At 38.2% G+C, this 17,451-nt stretch overlaps 2 protein-coding genes across 5 annotated transcripts; one reads left to right on the plus strand and one right to left on the minus strand.

Annotated features, from left to right (window-relative positions):
* The first annotated feature begins 33 nt into the window (after positions 1-33).
* LRRC39 (leucine rich repeat containing 39) lies at positions 34-10,254 on the plus strand. Of its 4 annotated transcripts, none has more exons than XM_027651471.1 (9): positions 34-540; positions 2,390-2,613; positions 3,511-3,616; positions 4,968-5,124; positions 5,663-5,799; positions 7,314-7,459; positions 7,810-7,962; positions 9,021-9,160; positions 10,183-10,254. In XM_027651471.1, exons 2-9 carry the CDS (start codon positions 2,489-2,491, stop codon positions 10,236-10,238), a joined length of 1,020 nt encoding a protein of 339 aa, XP_027507272.1. In that variant the 5' UTR covers positions 34-540; positions 2,390-2,488; the 3' UTR covers positions 10,239-10,254. The 4 variants fall into 4 exon arrangements, with proteins under 4 accessions (XP_027507272.1, XP_027507275.1, XP_027507270.1 ...); XM_027651474.1 differs by having other exon boundaries at positions 2,419-2,613; XM_027651469.1 differs by having other exon boundaries at positions 38-540; positions 2,455-2,613.
* Positions 9,154-17,224, minus strand: TRMT13 (tRNA methyltransferase 13 homolog). Its single transcript, XM_027651458.1, has 11 exons — positions 16,649-17,224; positions 16,257-16,303; positions 16,102-16,168; positions 15,229-15,291; positions 15,032-15,101; positions 14,503-14,609; positions 13,403-13,570; positions 13,070-13,142; positions 12,322-12,396; positions 11,021-11,435; positions 9,154-10,699 (listed from the first exon to the last, which is right to left on the minus strand). The coding sequence occupies exons 1-11, from the start codon at positions 17,066-17,068 to the stop codon at positions 10,504-10,506; spliced, it is 1,701 nt and encodes a 566-aa protein (XP_027507259.1). The 5' UTR covers positions 17,069-17,224; the 3' UTR covers positions 9,154-10,503.
* Between the last annotated feature and the right edge of the window lie 227 nt (positions 17,225-17,451).

Below are 17,451 nucleotides of genomic sequence, written 5' to 3' on the forward strand. Positions count from 1 at the left end.
AATTCTTCAACAAAAGAATTTTTCAGCATGGACAGAAGTAATGAGTAAAATACTTAGTGATGTAATACTTTTTCTAGTCTATTTAGTCTGTGTTGCTGTTTATTAGCACTTTGAAGCTCAGTTATATTGCAGAGAAACATTACTAGAGTAAGCAAGTAGTTGTCATTTTCAATTCAAAACTTTTTTTATCTTTGTTATTTTTAATTCAATATGAGCTCATTGTGGAGAATAACAATTACTCCTTTGTTCTTCTTTTTCACAATTTGTAACTTTTTTAAGCCGGAGTTCAGGGGAGCCCCATCATGCTGAGCAAACTGGGAAGACTTTACAGTGGTAAATGCTTGGGGGAGGTTGCAGAAGTGCCTCATGTGATGCCTTCTATTCTCAGCATAGGTTAAAATTAGAACTAGACTGACATTGCATTGGAGTCTGAGAGTTCTAAATGGTTTTGGTAATACAGACAAGATTTGTAATTTGTCTCTGCTCTTGTCCAGAAAGCAATGAGTCACAGAAAATCCGTGAAAACACCAAATAATTGAGGTAAGTTGTTGTTAAATTCTTTCTGATGCCTGGAGATGAAGTTGTAGGGAGATCTGGTTACTTGGGAGTAAATTTGCAGTTGTTTTAGAGCTGCAGTTGGGAATTCACTCCTGAATTGTTGGCTGTGATGGCATGAGTATTATGGGGTTTATTTTCTTGACAAATAATAAGATCTAAGAACCAGAAGCTTTTGATGGTAGTCCTGTTATATGATAAAACCATCCTGAAAATAAAGTCATATATTTAGTCCCTTTCATATTTCATGGTTCTGAAGGAACACTTATTGAATAATATGCTTTCCACAGCAAAAGGGAGTTGCCCAGAGTAAGATTTACTAGAAACAAGTATTGTTTTGACTGTAAAGTATGATACTGGGTTACTAGTACAACTATTAACAAATATCCCTTTTCTGCACAGTTTATATAAAAGGATTTCTAGTTTTCCAAAAAGGCTTGTAGTTCAAAAAAAAATCTCCAAACAAGAAATTATAAATTAGTTCAATCACTTCATCTCAGTAGAAATTTAACCCTGAAAAAATCAGACAATTTAAATTGTAACCACTAACTAGAGCAAAAGACCTCATGCATATATAGCATTACTGTTGCATATTGGGATGAGGACTCGGAAGGGTAGTTACTCTGAGGACCACTGAAAAAGAAACTAGTTAGTCCTTCAAACTAGCAAATGTGCTCACAATTATGTGGGGGAGGGAAAGAGAATACAGTCCTTTCTTTACAGGAAAAAATTCCATCCTTTTGGAACACAAATGCCAGACTGCACTGTGCCAAACTGTGGTTACCATTTGTGTCACTTGTCAAATCCTGACATTTTTCCTTAACAAAGAGAGAACAGTTAAGAATCCTAAATATTAGTGTATCAGACCAGCTTCTTATTTATTCAGGCATTATAATTTGGTTTTTATGTTGTCTTTACAACAGGAAGCAATCCTAATATTTTAAATTTTATTTGTCTACACATTTTTAATTAAATTATTTTAGTATAATCATGCTTTACAAGTAAGTATGGTAACAAAAGACATAGTAAGCAAATAGAATGATTGACAGTTTGAACACAAAAATGTTCACTAAGCAATTGTAGCTTGTCCAGGCCACACAAAATTATAATGGAATAAATATAATAGAAAAGATTGGTTCTAAAAGACAAACCATTTCCCCAAATGACTGAAGTAACGGTAACATGAATGATTTTCAGAGTGGTGCACTGATTAGGATGACTGCTGCTTTTCAGGAAAATATATCTTAATTATCTCACTAAGGGATAGATGACTTCAAAACTTTAGACTGAATTTAATTTTAAATGTGGATCCTGACACTCAGCAGGGCTACAAGAAGATTCAAACACAAAGCAGAAAAATTTAAAAGCCTTTTCTTAAAGGTAATGCATTACTAACTATAAAATGCATTATAATGAGTTAAACCATGAAGAAAATGAATGCAAATAAAGTTTACTAATTTATTTCCAGGAACAGTTTCAGTTTTTGTAAAGTGCAAAACTCCTTAAGTCACAAGTACTTATATCAGGTAGCTGCCAGGATACAGGTATCAGAATTTAACTGCCTTACATTGCATGTAACAGCTTAATTTCTTCCTGGGATGGGAGTAAATGCTCAAATCTGCATTTAATAATTAAGGTGAGTACTTAGCCTACCATTGGAAGGAACTGAGAGAAGCTGAATAAGAATACAGAGACTTCAAGAATACCATTTCTTAATACAAGACAGTTTCACTAGGTGCTGTTGTCTATTTTTATAAAGAGAAAGCAGATGGTAAAATCCTGTTTGTCCTCTACATTAAGTGTGTGTAATAATACAATGAAGTGGGTATTGCAGGGTTTTAGCTCTCATGTCACTGTCCCCAGCTGGTAACTGATACATGGGCTGATGCGTTCCATCAGATTCCTGGGACTGCATCTGAACATGTAAAGGATCATGGCTGAAACTGCAGTTTGCCTTGGCACATTCACTGCTGTGAAGACACTTTGGGAAGTGAGAATACACAAGATAAATGAAGAATTGCAAAAAGAAAAGGAATTCAGGCAGAGGTCTGCAGGAAGGTAAATTGTAGATCTTTAATTAAGTGAAAGCTAGACCATATGTTGCATTTCAGAAGACTGTAATTAATCTTTTCAAACTCATCCAGACTCAATTAATTCTTTAGTTGTTACTCCAGCAGAATTCCCAGTGGTTAGAATCTAGCAATATGGTCAGGTCAAACCAAGAATTGTGTCTGTGATAAAAATATTAGTATATAGACTAAATCCCCTAAATTCAGATACTAAAATAACTGTGTGGATACTCTAACCTGTGGAAATTTGTTTTTTTTCTCCAAAGAGGCATTAATAGGATCACTTAGTTTTCTGTCTGGACAGCAATTTAAATTTGAAGAAATTTAGCATTCTATTTTTAGACCTCTTCCTGATTTATCAGGTGTGTCTGAAATGGAATAAATTCAAAAGCTACTAATGGAAAATACAAGCAGAAAGAAAGAGAATTAGCCTAATTGTCATAGTTCTTGTTGAAGTCTTCTTTGGAAATCAAGCTAAAAGAATGTCTTGCTGCTTGACCCTGTTTTGTTGAACTTACATGTGGTGTAATGGAAGGTTTTCTTTTTAGGAGACTGCCTCAAAATTAAGGCTTTGGAACTTAGTTCCACATGACTTTATATTCTGTTACCCTGCTGCAACATGTTGAAAGTTAATTAAGTTATGTCCTCCTTCTGAATGTAAATTTGAAGAACTGTAAAATAGAATTCCTATATAAAGAATTACCTCATTAATTACTACATTAATTGTTTGTCTTCCCTCAATTTGATAGTATTTTTAGTATCCAGATATAATCAACATTGTTTGACATCCAAAAAGGCTACTGTGTCTTTTTTTCCAGAAAATAGATAGGATAGTAATTACTGTCTGTATTCACTGTTGCCCCACTGACAGATCTTTCTCTTGTAGGCTACTGCTTGTCTGGGAGGAAAGAGCTGCTTTGGCAAAGCTCAAAGAAAGAGTTATTAATGAAGGTGGAAGAGCAATTTTAAGGATAGAGGAAGAAGAATGGAAGGTAATGTTGATAGGAATGCATGTTGAATAGCATTAGAAAACTACTATTTACAACTTTACACTTATACAGTTGTACTATTTTTGTTAAGTACTCACTGTGTGCTTTGCTCACAGTGAGTTGGGACACGTTGTGAGTGTAAAAGCAAGCTGGGTTTTTTTAGTCATAATATTAAGCATTACTCTTAGGCAAAATTATAGCCTAAAAGGCTTTTCTGCATCAGAAATTATTTACATTCTGAATTACAAGTTTCATGACATAAATCCTCATTTAACATTAACACACCAGAACTACTGAAATGTATCAAGGTGAAAACTGTTGTTTAGGTGCATGAGAACATTTCTTACCGTTGTTTACTTTCTAAGAGCAGAAATAAGGTAGTAGATTCCCAGAACACTATTATTGTTGTTTCTGATGCGTGGGGGGTAAGCCACTAACAGCATATAATGGTAGAGTGGAAGTTCACAGCCCCCTGAGCCACAGAGAGATGCAGATACCAGTTGCTATGAAGTGATGAGAATTAGGCCATGTTGAGGCCAGTGGGAGAGCCAGGCCCAGCAATGCTCTGGTGGTCCATAGGCCGGTGCTCCTTGTTTGGAACTCTTTGCATACATTGTAGTTTTTCTATCCTTCAGCTCTTCTACTCTCAGCTGCTCACTGTTTTTCTTAACAGACTATGAAACAGAATTTAAATCTCCCTTTATGTGCAGAAATCTATTTAGAGCAGTTTCATCTTCAGTTATATTGACTTTGTTGAAAAAAAAAAAAAGAAACAAACAAACCAAAGCAAGTCTCAAACTTGTCAATCAATGACAGTAGTGCAGGTGTGTAAATACTGGGAGCAAAAAGGGGGCAGGCTAAATCTGTGATCACAATAACAGCCCACAGTGGATTCACTTTGGGATCATGGAATCATGGAATATCCTGAGTTGGAAGGGACCCACAAGGATCATAGATTCCAACTCCTGGCCCTGCACAGGACAGCCCAAGAGTCCCACCATGTGTTGTCCAAACACCTCTTGAACTCTGTCAGGCTTGGTGCTGTGACCTGGAGAGCCTGTTCCAGTGCCTAGCCACTCTCTCAAGGAAGAAACTTTTCCTAATATATTGATATAAGTCCTTATAAAATATAAACCTTTTCCTAATATATATGATACTGAAATAGTATCAGTTATGCTTGCTAATTTTAGCATGTTTTAGAAATCAATTACCAGGATTCATTTTGTAACCTACATGTTACAGCATAGCTTAAGAAGAACGAAAGACTGTTAGTGTTCAAATAAAATTTCTACCTCAGCCTGTATTCTTCTTGTATACTAAGCTGAATTTCTTCTGGTTCATATTTTTGTCTTAGACACTACCTTCGTGCTTATTGAAACTAGTCCATCTCCAGGAATGGCAGCTTCATAGAACTAGTCTGCAGAAAATTCCTCAATTTATTGGAAGATTTCAGAGTCTTGTTGTTCTGGATCTATCCCGGAACTCAATTGAAAGTGTACCTAAAGAAATTGGTGAGCTGTGCTTTCTTTTAAGCTGCTTTTCTAAGAAAATTGCACAAATGTGCCATTTTTGTGCCCTTTCCCTGTCTAAAAATCCTGTTGGGTAGTTAGAAAACAGATGATTTAAATCTGACAGTGAGACAGAGATCTCCAAACCACAGATTGCCTACAAATTAAAAAATGACTGGATGGAAGACATCTTTATGAAAGCTCCCCATGGAAAAAGAAAGCCTGCAAACACAGCAGGGACTAGACATCAGAATGCAGCTAGAAAAGTGATATTGAAAAACAGGCTTCATGTTCTGAGTCCAGAGCATGAGCAGTCTATTCCTAATTTTTCAGTTTTGGGGTTTTAGAATGCAGCTCTGTACTAAAGAGTCCTGAAGTCCTACTATTTGCATTTCAGTGATTATTTAAAAATTTTTATTTTAAATTTGTGAAAACACAGAGCATTTCTATAACAGTTAAAGGATAAGACAAAACAAGTAATATTGTATTTCAAATAGAATGAACGTGAGCATTTCTCATGTCTCATTTGTGCTCTCTGCAGGCCAGCTGACCAGCCTCCAAGAGCTGCTTCTCAGTTACAATAGAATAAAGTCTGTTCCAAAGGAAATAAGTAACTGTATCAGTCTGGAAAGATTGGAACTGGCTGTCAACAGGAATATCTGTGATCTTCCTCCTCAGGTTTTGACACTGTTTTGTTTTGTTTAATGCATATTTTTTGAATTTATCCAAACCCAATAATCATTGAAGGATGCACTCCATGTTTTCAGATTTGCTGTGATACTCTGATTTCACAACTAATCCACAGAAATACTGATGTGAACAGCCTTTCTATGACTAGTCAAACTGAAGCCATGTGAGAAAAACATACTTATACCTGAGTAGCTGAAGGAGCCAATCTTTATTTTGTCCAGATAAATGGCTTGGCAGTGCATACAGGGCAGTGATACACTTCATGTCAATTTGTCTAGGCTGAATGTCTTCACTGGTTTACCCCACTGAGATTCTGATGCCTTAGCACAGAGAAGTTCTCTTTTATGGTTGAGAGTAGAAATTCATATCACATGCCAGGACACAACTGTAAGCATCTTGACCAGAACAACTTGCTCTCAAAAGGGTTTGTGTGATTTATACAACTGCCTATGCATGCAGTTGAACAATTGTTGTTCTCAAACATTGAAAACAATTATGAGGGAATAAAAACAACTGCTCACCTACTACTGAGCTTTAATTTGAACTGACCTACATGTGAGAGAGACCTGCATCTCTAACTATTAGTCTCTTAGACAGAGATGACAAGTATGCAACCATATATACTTTTTAAAATTTATTTAAAAACATAGTAGTGACAATAGTTGTCAGCAATCAGTGCCTTGCAAAATTGAGTGAATCCAGACAGTGATACCCAATATCAAATCTTCAAATGGAAATATACACTATTAACCAAAATCCAGGATTTACAAAATCTGCATGGATACAGGTCACATGGTGTAATGTAGAGTGATGGCTTTTAAATTAACAGCTCATAGCAAATGCATAGTTGTGTCCTGTCGAGACTACAGTGATGTGAACGCTGTGAAGCTTTGGTTGTATGTACTTGAGTGGCATTCAATGTTTAGACAGTTGGATCAGATTTGCCATAAATTATCTTTGTATCACTTGAACATTGTAAAAGCACCTGAAGGCATGGTTCACCAAAGGAGTTAGGTGCTGCAATACTGAATGATGTTATGTTGCATTTTTAGAATGTCAGTAGACTTCACAGCATAGATGGTGTCAAGGTCCACTCTAAAATACAGTACATGCAATTTGATGCATAAAAATCTAAATATTTGACTAATGAAAAATGTCATATTTCATGGAATATGACATACTAAGGACAGTGCTGTCTTTAAAATTCTCTTTCTCCATGAGGCTTAGTGCATATATGGATTGTAGTCATGGCTTTCAGCCTCTCAGCACTTACGGCGCTTGCTACCAGGTGAGGTAAAGTTCTTCTGCCTGACCAGTTTCAAACCTACCTACCTTCCAGGTGAGAACTGTAACTGTTAGATAATACCAGCTACTGTAACTCAGAAACCATTCCGTGTTAACTAGCTCCAAAATACGTTGTAATGTTTGTTAACATTTTTAGAGCACTGCTGTAATGCTGCAACAGCTACACAAACTTGCATTAAATCTCCACTTCTTTTCAGCTCAGTGATTTAAAGAAGCTTTCACACATAGATTTGTGCATGAATCAGTTTACTACCATCCCTTCAGCTCTCCTCAACATGCCACATCTAGAATGGTTAGATATGGGGGGAAATAAACTCCAGGAGCTTCCTGATGCAATTGACAGGTAAATAAAACTCAAAGCTCATCTTAGTCTCAATTCCATTGCACTGAAATTCTAATTATTAAATGCTACTTCAAAAGATAATTTTTATGTTAACTTCACAGCAAACTTATGATTTTGTCAGCCCTAAAATGATGTTTTGGGTGAGCTGGAATAATCCATTCAATTAACAATATAAGGTTAAATATTTATTGCAAATGACATTTTCAAACAGAGATTAGGTGATTATGTTGGATAGAGACTTGTTGCATTCTTTAGCCTTTATGTGGCTGAAGAATTATTTATTTTATCGTAATGATTGATAAGATTAATTTTATAAATCTTGATTGAGTGCACAAATACCTGTTTTTCAGAATGGAGAATCTCCACACTTTATGGCTCCAAAGGAATGAGATAAACTCTTTGCCAGAAACCATTTGTAATATGAAAAATCTTAGTACTCTTGTTCTTAGCAACAACAAGCTTAAGGATATTCCAGCTTGTATGAAAGATATGACAAATCTGAGGTAAGAAAAAGCAACAGAAATATAAATAGAAATACTAGAAGATAAGTTTTAAAGCCTTCTTTGAGTTGTATATCAAAGAATGATACTAAGGAAGAGGAAAAGAAAAGGCATGACCACAGTTGTACAGACGGACACAATACCATATAAATCAGCATAATTGCACAGATTCACAACAGTTGAGGATCTGGTCAAGCAACCTTTGTGTAGTGAAACTCATAAAGAAGCGTATGATGATAGTTACAGTCCCAAATGACAAAGCAGGCTGTAATACATTTTCTCATTTCCAAAATGTCCTCATGCCCCCCCATAACTGGCCTTTTATATCACTCTCTAAAGCCAAAAGCCTGCAGAAAAATATGTGACAGGCATAAAAATGGCAAAAAGTAGAACTTTGCTACTTTGAGAAATCAAACATTCAGAATTAAACAAAAATGATTAGGTATGAGGACAAGGAAGAAAGGATATGAAAAATAAAAAATAATGGACATTCTTAATTGAATATGCAATACTATGTATACCGTGACAGAAACTTTCCTGTTGTTTGCATTTTCATTTAGATTCCTGGATGCTGGCCATTTTAGAGAAAGAATGCTAGTCCACATAAATCATGTCTAACCCAGTAAGACAATTACTGTTTCCAGCTGTTTTGGAAGCACCTCTTAAACCAAATATATGCAAGCATAGGTGCAGGGATGGACCAAGGACAAGGATAGACAGGATTGGCTACTGCCTTGCAAAGCTGGGAGGAAGCATTTGCACTGTTGTTCTCATCAGTCCTCTGTTTGTGGAAGCTCAATACTCCCGACCATGGGGTGAAAACCTGAACACAAAGTGACAAGGACTGCAATGTTTTTTCCCCACCACAATCAGCTAGTGTTATTATATAGAGTCTTCTTAGTTTACTTAATACTATTGATAGAGGGGTGAGTTTAGTATAATAAAAGCCTTATTTAATTTTGCTCAAAATAGTGATTGACAAATCTTAATTCAGTTTCAAAAGAATTGTTTTCTCTGGACAAAACTTATTGCAAGCATAACCTTTTTTGGTGAATTATCAGATTTGTCAACTTCAGAGACAACCCACTGGAGCTAGAGGTAACCCTCCCTCTGTGTGAGGATACAGAAGAGGAGGAGCAGCAGGAAATGTTTGGCATTGACTTCATGCACATGTATATCCAGGAGTCCCTCAAGAAAACAGGTATGACTTTTTTATTAATTCTGATTCTCTGGAATACAGTGAGAAAGGGAAGGACAAACTGGATAAATAAAATCTAGGATACATATAGAAATGAAACATGAATATTCTTCTTAATAAATGAATAACATTTTCCAAAAAATCTGTAAAACGATTTTTACTGAGGGCAGGGGGTGCTTTTATCCGGAGTTGGCACAGCAGATCTTCACACAAACAGCATATATTCTGGTAGGAACAGACAGGAACCTTGGAGCATAGGAATAAAAGTGCCTGAGTTACCTAGAGCCGGGATAAGTAGAAGCTGTCTTTTGTATTTGTAATTTAATCAGTTGACATAGTTTGGGTCTTACAGCACCATTTATCTCATGAAGTTCAACTTTTTCTATTTCTGGATGTTGTCCAGATGGTACTACCAAAGAAGGAATAAGGAAGAGATGCTTATGTTTCCAACATACATCTTCTAGCAATGAAGTATCAACACCTGATAAACAGATGTTTCTCACAACTTGCTTTCCCTGACATAAGTCAGTCACCTAAACAAAACAGCCCCACAGTTTATTCCCATTTCTAAAACACTATGACAAAAATTTGCTGTTTGTAGCCTCAAAGGTAACAGTTTAAATGTTGCAGTAAGAAGCCAAAATAAACACTTCTTAACAGATGTGCAGGTGGCAGCTGTTTCTTGCAGAGAGCACTTCATTGCAGATATAAAATGTTCTCTCTGATCTTCATTCTGTGTTTTGTGAAGGCTTAAAAAAATGAATGAAATGCTCTTGATTTAGAACACTAGGCCAGCTTTTTTCTTATCAATATTTCATGAATGAATAATCAAATTAGCAAAAATACATCAAGAATACAGCTTACAAGTTAGTTTTCTTCCTTGATAGATTCCCCTACCAGCATAGGCTGATGAAAGAACCTTGGCCTACTTAAATAATTTAAGAGGAAATACAAAGCTATCCTGAACTTCAAAGTGAAAATAAAGTATGTTATTTCCTCTCTTATTTTCACTTGTTGTCTTTCAGGAAATCTGGAAAGTTGTACTTCTGATCCTCCTCCGATCATAAATCCTAATGAATAAAGAATGTAACTGAGAATGGAAGACAATACCAATATACTTCTTCCCAGCAAAGAGGCCTACAACAGGTGTCAAATAGTCTTAGGGATTTTATTTTTCCACTGATGAGAACTGGTTTGCATATGTGTAATGGGAAATATAAAACTCTTTCCTGGGTACAGGAAAGACTAAAACATTTTTTTTGTAAACATTGAATTAGCTTTTTAAAAAAATCCAGATAAGTTTTTTAGGGGTTTTTTTCCCCTAACAATTCTAAATCTATCTCCTGTCACGTAGTTGGCTCTGTTATCAAAAATGGACTTGGGACAGCTGTCAACAGGACATTCTCCAAGGACACAGCAGACTCTGTGTAATACTGTAGTGCAGCCTTGTATCCTTGTTGTTGTAAATATTCAATCCGTCCGTGATCAATCAGCCGTTTACAGAGGCAACCTATCTCCTTTCGTTCTTCAACAGTAAGTATCCTAGTGTCATAAAAGGGAGGAAAAGAATGAACAACATCTGTCAGAGGAAGAGTTTGGTTAGTTAACATTAGTAGTTAAGCTTAGAGAAACTACTGAAATCACTGTAAGTTCAATTTAGTCAGGCAACTGTGACTGTTGATATATTTTGAAATGTACATCCATAAACCCTGTATTTTTAAAGTAAAGTATTTCTGTAAGTTCAGTAATAAGTTTATTTCTGCAAAATGAGTTCTTTTGAGGACCCAAAACAATTTAATGTGCCACTATACATAATTTTGCTTTTCTGTTGGAGTCCATTTGCTAGGAAAAAAAATTACATACCCTTGCCATGTATCAGAACCACTCTCTGTCGTGCTGAACGTTTGCTCATGTTCTTCTGTGTCATTAGTTTGGTCTTCACTTTCTTCACTTGTAGAGGCTTTGCTTGTGGTTTCTCGCATGCCACAAGTGGCCCAACTACTCATTCTCTGGAAATAATGGAATTCTACTGCTCCCAGTCCAACTGATTTAAAGAACTCTCTGCCTACATAATGTGTCCAGTCACATTTGTGATGGCAACACAGAGCAATGACAATTCCAGCTACAGGCTTATGGTCTTCTGTGTTGCTGTCATTACCAGCAGCAGTGTCAGGAGCCACCTCTGTCTTAGCAGTCCTACAGCGTTTTGCTGCAGGCTCTTCATTTTCTCCACCACAGCAAGTTGAGTAACTTTCAACCAAGCATCTCAGAGCCAGATCTGAGAATGAACAGATACACCACCAAAAAAATATCCATAAACACCATGCCATTATTTATACAGGCTCTATCATGATTGGGAATGTACTTCTCATAAAGAAAAATAAAATCATACATCACAAACTAAGCCAAAACACAATTTTAATGATAAAAAAAATTACAAGCATGCTTTGAAAACATGAAAACCCTAAATGCTAAATTAATATTATGAGACCTCCAGAGCTCTTCAGGGCTTATCCTCTGGAATATTTGTTCTACAGAAGTGAATTTGAAACACTTGGGTAATAAATTGGCATACTGTAGGAGAATCTCCTCCCTGTAAAACATGCAACTATTTGCTCCAGAAATTTGATATCTAGGACACATTCTATTTAATATGCACATGTACTTCTTAAATGCTTAACTGTGTCATCTTTGTCACAATGCCTAGAAAGGTGTCATATTTGAGATATCTTTCCGTAGTAAGCATATGATGTTCGAAAAATATTAGTTTAAAATTATCAGGACAGAAACACATTCTTATTTGTTTGCTTGGGATACATTCAAACAGCCAACACAAATTTAAAAGAAAAATATTTCAAAGAGGCAACTGTGCTAAAAAAAGTACTTTCACCAGATTACAAATGACCCATGCCACCACACAGTATTCTTTGTTCTAATCTGTAGAGACCAAGAAAGGCTTTACTTCTGCCTAAACTATCCTTTCACCTATTATCCTTTTACTGTTCCACTGGAGTCAATAGGTAGTTAGAATATAACTGCTATATTCACCAACAAAGAGTTAGAGGGCAAGAAGAGCTTAAAAGGACAGTCTGGAAGATCAGTCCATTCAGAGTGTAAGATTTAGTACCCTAACTTTCTGCAGTTCACACATCTATAATTCATACCTGTTGCAGCACCACACAAATGCTTCCCCATTCCTACCACCGGTAGTTTTTTCTTCTCCAAAATAGGTACCTTACCTGGAGAGGGAAAAAAACAAACAACCAACAACCCCCCCATGCAATCCACAATAACCCTAGCACCTATATATTATTATAGTTGGGGCAACATTTTTTCTGAATAAAATAATTTCTGCACACTTAGAAATAAATGTTTACCACTACTAAAACTACAGTGGTTTGGTCAAAGGAAAGTTTCTTTTACTAAAACAAATGAAAAGAATAGGATGCTGTGGCTGGGAAGCACATTTAACCATTTCAGCCTTTCTATACTGCCTGTGAAAGGTAAATATGACATTAATGCATCTCCTGATGAGAGGTGTTCCCACAAATTCTATAGCATTGATGGTGCATACTTGTACCTAAACCATACAATGCAAAGATGTTTAATCCTGCAAGTTCTAAAAAAAACCTTCAAAATGCACTTGTTTTGGTATTTCTCACCTGTAATGGTGTCCTGCAAGTGTATAGAGTAGAAAACTAAATCTCCATTTAAAATGTGTGTATATATGTACATGCCTGTGTGTTTATATGTGTATACACATAGCATTAACATATCCAAGCAATCACTGAGAATAATCTTCAAAACCAAGACCATTTAAGCATTCTACATACAAACTGACTTGAACCCCAGTATTCGAAATTTAAGAATAAGCCTCTATTTCAGAGTGACACAAGCCAAGAAGGAACTTACTTAAACATAAGTGCTGAATATCAACTTGAAGCCTCTCAAATATAGAATCTCTTCTTTTATGTTTTCCATCCACCTGTTTAAACAGAACAAGATTATTAAGTAGGGCTGGCCACTAATAATTATAATATTGCCAGACCTTTTTCCTGTCAAGTCAACATCTGTGAATTTCCAACATTAAACACCAGGATTTTTTTTCTAATAAATTTGCTACTGGCGAAGTACAGAATGTAGAACTTTTGGAATTTAAATTTATTGAAGTTAAAAATCTAATACTAACAGCTTCAATGGCAAGAGTTTAAAAATCACACTCTGCTAATGTGACAATCCTCTTACCTTGAATCTTGTGGTTGCTCTTTCCACAAGCAAAAACTGCACATTTTCAACATTCTGCAAGGCAACATCAACCCAATGAGACAGCTTTCCTCGCCCAGCTCCAAACTCAACAAAACATCTTCCTGGACCAAGTAAATGCAGTCTTTCCATGTTACCTAAAATAGAAGCCTACAAACATCAAAAGATTATTTGTGAACCAAGCAAATATATACACAGTGTATTTTGATGCCTTATAGAAAAATGATTACGTCACCAAACTGCAGATGACTTTTTCAAGCCTCCCCTTCAGTGAGGGATTAAGGAAAAGATGTTTTTTGTACAAAGGGGTTATACGTTCTGACTAGTCAGCAGTACCCTGCCCTTCTTCCCCTGCTCACAGAACTCCACTCAGAACTCTGTGGAATGGATACTGGGGTTCAGGTACACATTATAATATTCTTCTTGCTGATCTTCAAAGTAGCCATCCAAAATATGGGTACTGTACTGCATTTTCTGTAAAGCATTAGTGCCTGCAGAGCTCTCTCTCTCCTGCAGTTATGTGTTTTGTAATACACAAGAAAGGAAAGTAGAGCACAGGAAACACACATTTCTCACTGTTAAATTTTTCTTCCCAAACCTTTCCATTTTACTACACTATACAACCCATCTCCCTTAAAATTTCTGCTGTTTTAGTACACATTAAAAAGGCAGAAGGTTAATTCAGGCTCTCCAATTCTTTTTGTGCGTCTCTTACACAACCAGGAGACCTAGGACCAGCTCTTACAGCAAAAGTAAAAGATTCCTTCTTAGCAAATATTTTACTTTTTGTAGCTCAGTTTTATTACGAGTTAATAAAAAAATATGAATATATAAGTAATAATTCAGAACACCACACAATTTAAAGTTTATTTCAGTAAATAAGCTTCTGTTATTCACACTTAAGAAAGCAGCCATTCACAGGCTGTATATATGCTATTATTTGAAGAGCACAAAGTTGTAAAGCATATCAGATTTCCTCTATAGGAAGCTACTAGCATTATACACACAGAGTGGCTCAAATTTACAGCAGCACAATTTCACTCCAAACCCATCTATAGCTATTTGTAAATCAGTGACCACACCTGTTGTTTCAAGTGTTTGAAAGCAGATTCCCCATTCTTTGGGTCATTTAAGGCTTCTTGTAAAGCCTGGTGGGACAGTATTTCTTCCTTTAGATGGAGTTCCAGGCCTGCACGGAAATGCAAAACTTTTAGGCATCACTTTCCATTTTCCAAGAGTTCCAGTTTCCAAGAGTTCCTGGTTTGTAACACACGTTACAATAGTGACATGAGCTCAATCTGTAGCACTAGCAAACAGTCTGTTAGGAACATAAATCTCTCATCATATGTTTATAACAGAGCTGTATTGTTATCTGTAGTAATATTTGAGTGGGAAACACAAACTGAAGGGAACAAAGGATAGGTGTTTTATCATTCAATCTAGTTTATTTTTCATAGTAACATTTAGCTGTTGGAGTCTATCTGATAATTACTTCATATGTGTTTAATACCATGTCTCATATTTTTACAGATATCTAACAATGGAAATAACAATGAAATACTTAATCAATTCAATTTAAAACATATTATATCTAGTATTAAGTAAGCTCACCATTACTTGCTTTTTTCAACTTGACAATTAAGTTCTGCAGCTCTTCACTGGATAGAGAAGATAAAGTGACCTTTTTAAGAAAAAAAAAGCCACCTATAAATATATGACCTTTTAAGTTTTCTAGTGCTTTATACTCATATGATAAATTGCAACATGTTATGTAAGGACTGAACTTAAAAACAAATAATTATACTCACTTGCTTTTCTGGTATTTCTGCCACATCTTTTAAACCTGCATTAATATCTTGAACAAAGTAGACCTTTAAAAAATCAAAGAAAAATCTGATTCTGTTAATTACCAGGAAGCAAATTACTACATTCTTCAGCATTTTTATCATAAGATATGTAGCAATAGGTATCCACAGCAAAATAAGATTTTCCACGTAATTTCTCTTCCTATAGTCTGATCCTGAATCCCTGGCACAAATGAGTGTTCTCACACATTTTTACAAGATTGAACATGTTCGCAAGATTTAAGCAGTCAGTGCTTAATTGACTGATTGCAGAGACCATTTGTTATTGTTTCTCAGGTAACAGTGACAGTGCAATACTAATAAGGCAGAAAGGCAATAAAGAAGCCATCTTTTCTGGGAACAGCTTTTAAACACATATTCTGTTCCTTCCCTCAGCACTGGCTGCAAGTGTCTGCCCAGCTTTCCGTGACTCACTGCTGGCCTGCAGGAACCAGGAGTTGGCTGAAAATACCTAGAGCCTCCCTGCTAGTTCTGCTTTCCGAGGAAAACCTCTTACCCAGCCTCCAAAATGAATGGCATTGCAAGAGGCTGTTCTCAGGGTACATTTTTGAGAAAAATGAATTCAGCTTTTTTTTTTTTCTGTAACTAAGAGAACTGAAAAGTTGTACCAAACTACAGTGTGAAGGGACACAGAACAGGAGGAGACTGGAACATGAATTCCATTTCAGGAAGTACTTATTCAGCTTCCATGCTGTCCTTACTGTAGTGCTTGCTAGAAGTGCTGTCAGCTGTTGTCAGCACAACCAATTCTCTACAGAGATGTAATGTTTAAGGTCTTAAATCTGAAAGGAAGTGCTGATTTTACGCTGCACTTACGGGCTTTGGCTTCTCTCTTGAATTACATTTTTTTAAATGCTTTTGTAGTTGGTCTTCATATACAGTGCTAAAATCAAAATGGAAAGAAAAGTAAGTAATAGCATTTGTCATGCGAACTCTGACAAAGAATAGGGAAAGCATTTACATATACTCACTGTTTGGGATCAAGAGGGCAGGGAATTCTTTTTCTGTCATTTTGTTCCTAGTTAGAAAAGTTTTAGACAACAGTTCAGCATGCATTCAGTGTCCTGTTTCAAAAAAGCTGTTTAGGGGCATCGGTTTCATAAAACATCTATTCAGAGGTAGGTGGGTTAACCAGAATGGAGAAACTGAGAGAAGAATGTAATACTTAACTGGATCCTAAAATAATAAACCTATAATGCAACAGCAGCGTTACTGCTGGGCTGCCCGAGTGCCGCGGCACACGAGGGCTCGGAGGGAGGCACAGGCGCTGACAATCTCCCCGTGCTGACGGACCAGGGCCCCGCAGTACCGCCGGGGCTGCCCGAGCCCTCCCGCCCTCCCGGCCGGAGAAGGGGCCCCGCACCTCCTCCTGCCCGTGCTCTCCGCAGAAGCGCCTCCCCGGCGCCGGGACCATCCTGCAGAAGCGCCCTTTCCTCTGCACGAAGTGGCCGCACCGCCCCGGCTGCGGCCCCGCCGCGGCCATCGCCGCTCCCGGCGGCCCCCGCGCCTCCATGTTGTGGCCCCGCCCCGCGGGCGCCCAGCGCAAGATGGCGGCGGAGCGGATCTTCGACCGGGTCGTGCCCGTGCGGCTGCAGGGCCGCGGCTGCGAGGAGCGGTGAGCTGAGGCGGCAGCCGGCCGGGCGGGCTGGGCTGGGCTGGGCTGGGCTGGGCGTCCGCACCGGCTGCGCGGGAGCTGCACTGCGTTCTTTAGAGGGGCTGCGAGCGACAGGCGCTTTCCTCCTCCCCGCTGGCCCCGTGCTCTGAGCGCCGCGCGCAGGAGCATTTCCCGGTCTCTGCGCTTTGGAGCTGCCGTGGGCACCCTCCGGGACACAGGGCAGGGACGGGGTGTACCGAAGCCTGGGACAGCCGGCGGGGCCGAGCGGGTGCTGTGGGTGCCTCGCCAAGGGAGCGGGGCCTGCGGGGCTCCGGCAGCGGAGCGACCGCGCGGAGGCTCCGCAGAAGGGCCGGGGGGGCAGGGACGGGCCCCGCGCTGTGTTTGGCCTCTCCCGGGCGCCGCGCGGGGTTTGTTTGGTGTCTGCCGGGCCCGCGCGGTGAATGTTTGGCGTTTCCCGGGCTGCGGCGTTGCCCGCGGGCGGTCCCGCCTCTCCCCGCTCCTCCCGCCGGAGCGCGGCCTCCCTTGGGCGCGGCCCCTCGGCACCGCCCCGC

This window comes from Corapipo altera, unplaced genomic scaffold (genome assembly GCF_003945725.1).
Source record: "Corapipo altera isolate COAL_440 unplaced genomic scaffold, ASM394572v1 57, whole genome shotgun sequence".
NCBI classification, from domain to species: Eukaryota; Metazoa; Chordata; class Aves; order Passeriformes; family Pipridae; genus Corapipo; species Corapipo altera.

Coding starts and splice junctions, on each gene's coding strand:
- LRRC39 (XM_027651471.1), top strand. CDS start 2,489: ATGGCTGAAACTGCAGTTTGCCTTGGCACATTCACTGCTGTGAAGACA. Junction 5,800..7,313: donor TCTGTGATCTTCCTCCTCAG/GTTTTGACACTG, acceptor ACTTCTTTTCAG/CTCAGTGATTTAAAGAAGCT. Junction 9,161..10,182: donor GGAGTCCCTCAAGAAAACAG/GTATGACTTTTT, acceptor GTTGTCTTTCAG/GAAATCTGGAAAGTTGTACT.
- TRMT13 (XM_027651458.1), bottom strand. CDS start 17,068: ATGCTCCTGCGCGCGGCGCTCAGAGCACGGGGCCAGCGGGGAGGAGGA. Junction 13,143..13,402: donor GAGCAACCACAAGATTCAAG/GTAAGAGGATTG, acceptor CTGTTTAAACAG/GTGGATGGAAAACATAAAAG. Junction 12,397..13,069: donor TATTCAGCACTTATGTTTAA/GTAAGTTCCTTC, acceptor TTCCCTCTCCAG/GTAAGGTACCTATTTTGGAG.